General features: G+C 39.8%; 1 protein-coding gene and 1 pseudogene across 1 annotated transcript; one reads left to right on the top strand and one right to left on the bottom strand.

Moving 5' to 3' along the window:
• The first annotated feature begins 486 nt into the window (after nucleotides 1-486).
• On the top strand, nucleotides 487-2,261 carry LOC116177302 (annotated as a pseudogene).
• Nucleotides 2,262-2,831: 570 nt separating this feature from the next.
• LOC116177303 lies at nucleotides 2,832-4,341 on the bottom strand. Its single transcript, XM_031496240.1, has 4 exons — nucleotides 3,868-4,341; nucleotides 3,583-3,804; nucleotides 3,077-3,528; nucleotides 2,832-3,003 (listed from the first exon to the last, which is right to left on the bottom strand). Exons 1-4 carry the CDS (start codon nucleotides 4,057-4,059, stop codon nucleotides 2,844-2,846), a joined length of 1,026 nt encoding a protein of 341 aa, XP_031352100.1. The 5' UTR covers nucleotides 4,060-4,341; the 3' UTR covers nucleotides 2,832-2,843.
• Between the last annotated feature and the right edge of the window lie 392 nt (nucleotides 4,342-4,733).

The raw sequence follows: 4,733 nt of genomic DNA, 5'->3' as shown, positions 1-4,733 counted from the left end.
TTTAAATTTTATATATTATTTGGCAGGCCCGTATAGTATGGGCTGGTATGTGTAGTAGGTATTCTAAAGCATAAAAGTTCGGTATCTCCTCGGGCTTTTCTCGTAAAAGTGATCCGCCAATTGACAATTTCACCAATTTACTGGAACAAATGGATTTATAGACAAAGTTTAATTTTTTAAACCTCTTTTTAGGGGCCATTGAATTTCGCTCATCATTTTTTGTTTCTATCAATCGGAAGCTGTTGCTCTCCGTAGTCTAAAAACTAAGGATTAGATTCCCTACTCCTACAGCATGCATATTTCACTTCATTCATTCTACAATAAATAAAACCTTCCAACCAACCAACGGCACATTCGGAGCAAGTATTCAATGTAATTGTTGCATAACTCTTCACATACAAACTTCTCGCGACCGCATTTCAAACTATAACAATAGTTTCTAACTGCGAGTTGATGTAAAATCAGGTTACACAGTGGAACTAAATTTCAAGTAATAGACGTCCGTTTTGACAAATAACTATAATTAAGAAAAAAATGTTTAATTCTATTTTTAGGCAAATTTATTCCAAATGCTTTGTATCCGGCCAAAACTCCCGGATCTGCAGATGGTTGTGTACCGCCCCAAACGACCCTTGTAAAAGAAATCACCCCACAAAAGTGTCGTCTTTAAAAGATGGTGACATGACACAAGGACGAGTGATCGCAATAATTGGTGCAATTATCGATGTCAAATTTTATGATCACCTCCCGCCGTTATTTAATGCGCTTGAAGTTCGGGCGGGTGATAGAAAATTGGTGCTCGAAGTGGCCCAACATTTGGGTAAGACAACTGTTCGTGCAATTGCGATGGATGGTACCGAAGGTCTTGTACGTGGTCTTCCCGTTATCGACACTGGTTTTCCCATTCGTGTACCTGTGGGTGTCGAAACGCTAGGGCGGATTATGAACGTCATCGGCGAGCCAATTGACGACCGAGGTCCGATCAATTCGCCAACTCTTGCAAGCATCCACGCAGACTGCCCGGAGCTGTTGGAAATGAACGTCAAGCAAGAGGTGCTAGAAACCGGAATCAAAGTCATAGATTTATTGGCACCATACGCTAAAGGGAGTAAAATTGGTTTATTTGGGGGAGCTGGTGTGGGGAAGACGGTGGTGATAATGGAGCTGATCAATAATATTGCCAAGGCGCATGGTGGCTACTCTGTGTTTGCTGGCGTAGGCGAAAGGACAAGGGAGGGTAACGATCTGTATCACGAGATGATAGAGTCTGGAGTGATTTCGATAACGGACAACACCTCGAAGGTCAGTTTAGTGTATGGGCAAATGAACGAACCTCCAGGTGCTCGTGCCCGCGTGGCGCTCACTGGATTAACTGTGGCTGAATACTTCCGTGACCAAGAGAGGCAGGACGTACTGCTATTCGTGGATAACATTTATAGATTCTCTCAAGCTGGTTCTGAAGTGTCCGCGCTTCTGGGTCGTATGCCTTCGGCCATGGGTTATCAACCAACACTCGCCACTGACATGGCCGCCTTGCAAGAGAGAATTACGACAACTACGAGAGGTTCAATTACGTCCGTCCAAGCCGTTTACGTACCAGCCGATGACCTAACCGACGCGGCACCTGCCACGACATTTTCACATTTAGACGCCACCACAGTATTATCACGTTCAATTGCTGAGCTAGGAATTTATCCCGCCGTTGACCCACTAGACTCAACTTCGCGCCTCATGGACCCAATGATACTCGGCAAAGCGCACTACGAAACAGCGAGGGCAATTCAGAAAATGCTCAGGCGTACAAATCACTTCAAGACCTAATCGCAATTTTGGGGATGGACGAACTGTCGGAGCAGGATAAACTAACGGTTCAGAGAGCGCGAAGAGTGCAACGATTTCTATCGCAACCCTTTCATGTGGCCGAAATTTTTACCGGACATCCTGGGAAGTTCGTCCCGCTCGAAGAAACTATCAAAGGCTTTCAGGACATTTTAAAAGGGGATTACGACGATTTCCCAGAACAGGCGTTTTACATGGTCGGAAGCATTGAAGAGGTTGTTGAGAAGGCAAATAAATTAAGAGAAAGATAGAAGTAGGGTAAAGATTTTATTTAGAACTCGAAAAAGTTTCTCTGTAAAAATTGTAATTAAGCAAAAACTCTGTTAGTTTCTTTAGTTGGTAGTAAATAAAGTTACTGTGTAGCCATACGTAACGGTTTCAGCCAGCAACCTTTTTAGTTACTGTAACACATCTTAAAAATATACTCGTACAGAAACATCATTCATATTGGAATTTGATGCCGTTTATTTCGGTGGTATCAATGCAGCTGAGGTTAGAAAAACTGAGTGGTGTCATTGAAGAGCAACCGCGCTAACCTATCAAGCTTTTCGAATATGACTTTTCAAATTTGTTGTAAAACTGCGACCCCTAGATGGCGCATTCGTCAAAGGCGAAATTTGGTTCTAAAGCTTTCTGTAAAGCTTGCTAAAAAAAGCCAACTAATGGAAACTTCTGGAAACGACACTCCTATGAAAAACCTTTGGTGTAATTAAAAGAAATGCCGGTATAGTTGGTACCATTGTTATTGAAAGTCTTGTTTTGGCGTTAGTATTGTAAAGCGAATTGTTCGCATCCTCAACAAGCGTTTACAAACAAAAGTGATATTAAAAATAAATTTCTAGAGCTGTCACTTAGCAAGAGTAAAGTCTTTTATCGCCGACTAGCATTAGAATGCTATGATTATGAATGTCAAAATCATTAATAATCCGTCACTTTATGGCACGTGCCATAAAGTTGTGCCATAAAGTCGCCTTGACAACAAATTTAGGCTGATTGTTGATATATTATTTATTAATGTTAATAGTAATAGTACAATTTGAATTTCCGGAAATTGAAATGCCTGAACTAGATTGAAGAACACATTCATTTGTAGTCGATGATGCACTAGTAATTCCAGATACTGAGATAGTTGATGAAGATGCCAAATCCCTGATTCTCTGGCAGCTAACAGTGTTAACAGATCCTAAGGTTCTAGCAATTTTGTTCTTGTTTTCTCGTGAATCCGCCACATACCTACCCTTCCGCAACAGCATCGCTTTTCCAGTCACCATGTCTTTTCAATGTTCGAATGTCTGCGCCACTATCTGCAAGGATTGTAGCAGACGTTCTGCGAAATGAATGACCAGTGAACTGATCTGCATTAGGAAGGTTCAGATATTTGGCAATTTTACGAGGAATTTGACCAAAGGTATTGATGCCAATGGGATTACACGTACACTTTCCCGCACCATAGAATAGAAAGAACTTCTCTATTTTAACATGCTTTGGTCTTAAATTTATGTACTTTTTAATGAGCTCAGTGTAATTCATGCTATCATCATTTAAAATTGTGAATGTTCTGGGTCGATGTGTTTTCGTATCTTTGAGATTCACCACAAAAACTGCACCCTCTTCTTGGACATCGCTTACACATAAATTGTAAAACTCTATCCTTCTGCAAGCACCAAATAATCCAAATATTGCAACAACCTAAAATCATACTTTTATAGTAACCTTTTGTAGCAATAAGAGAAACCCACCCACCTTCATAAGGAGATATTGTTCGTCACAAGCCGAGGTCAAAAAATTTATTAACTGATTCTTTGAGAACACCAAAGATTTTTCTGCTGAATACCCAACTGAACACTTTTTTAAAAAAGCAGAAAGTTTAGAAAACTGGCTAATGTCAATGTCATTTTTTATTCGTAACATACATTTCAGCTTGGAGTACATGCACCACAATGACGAGGACTTGTAATTTTTTGACTAAAACGGAAGAAACAATAATTACAATTAGGTATATAATTATTTACAGTCTAATTGATCTACCTGATCCAGAAAATACGCCAGCAAAACCTTCTCTGTCACAATTTCGGCATTATTGTTCCGCATCCAGTGACAAAATTTTTCAAATTCCTTTTTGTAAAAGTCTTCTGATTTCTTTGGACACAAACTGGATTCCGCTTCTTCCGCTTTCTTTAAAATTGCATCACACAAACTCAAATCTTCCGCAAAATTCATGTTTTGTGCGTGTTTTGTGCAAATGGCGCCGCTTTATTTATTTATTAACAAAAGCGAGCTATCAAAAACCATGGTAATGTTTAAAACCGCTTTGATGTAATTTTAGATTTAGGTATTTCAGATTTAAGTTTATCGATCAGAATTTTTATTTTTGAAAAGTTCTAGTCGGCGATAAAATAGCGTATGAAATTTGTTTATAATGCAAGGGATTATGACATTCGTGATATTACCGCATTCGCTTCGCTCATGCGTTAAACATTCACTCATGCCATAATCCCTTGCATTATAAACTAGTTTCATAATATACTATTATGACACTAAGCCCTTTTTCACCGATATTCTAAACATTTGCAAGATTTCCTTCTGGCGTTCGTACGGCATAGCTTCTAGTAGAAATGTAGTTACGAACGACCGTGGGGCTTTTGCGACAACAAGAGATACTTTGCGAATCTAACGGTCTTGCATGCAAGCGTTAGAAACTTTCCGTGTAAAACAAGCAAGCGAAATAAGGGCATCGATTATCCGTGTATATTCAAAGGACAAAGTCAGAAAAAGCATCTATGCTGCTTTAAGCAAACCACATCGGAATGCTTGTATGAAGGGCCTGTTGTCTCCGGCCAAACTGAGGCATGTACCCATGGGAAATATAAAACTTGGAGAGATCACTGACCAAC

This window comes from Photinus pyralis, unplaced genomic scaffold (assembly GCF_008802855.1).
Source record: "Photinus pyralis isolate 1611_PpyrPB1 unplaced genomic scaffold, Ppyr1.3 Ppyr1.4_LG7, whole genome shotgun sequence".
Lineage (NCBI taxonomy): Eukaryota > Metazoa > Arthropoda > Insecta > Coleoptera > Lampyridae > Photinus > Photinus pyralis.
The sequence above is the reverse complement of the archived record's forward strand: the minus strand, read 5'-3'. Positions and strand labels throughout refer to the sequence as shown.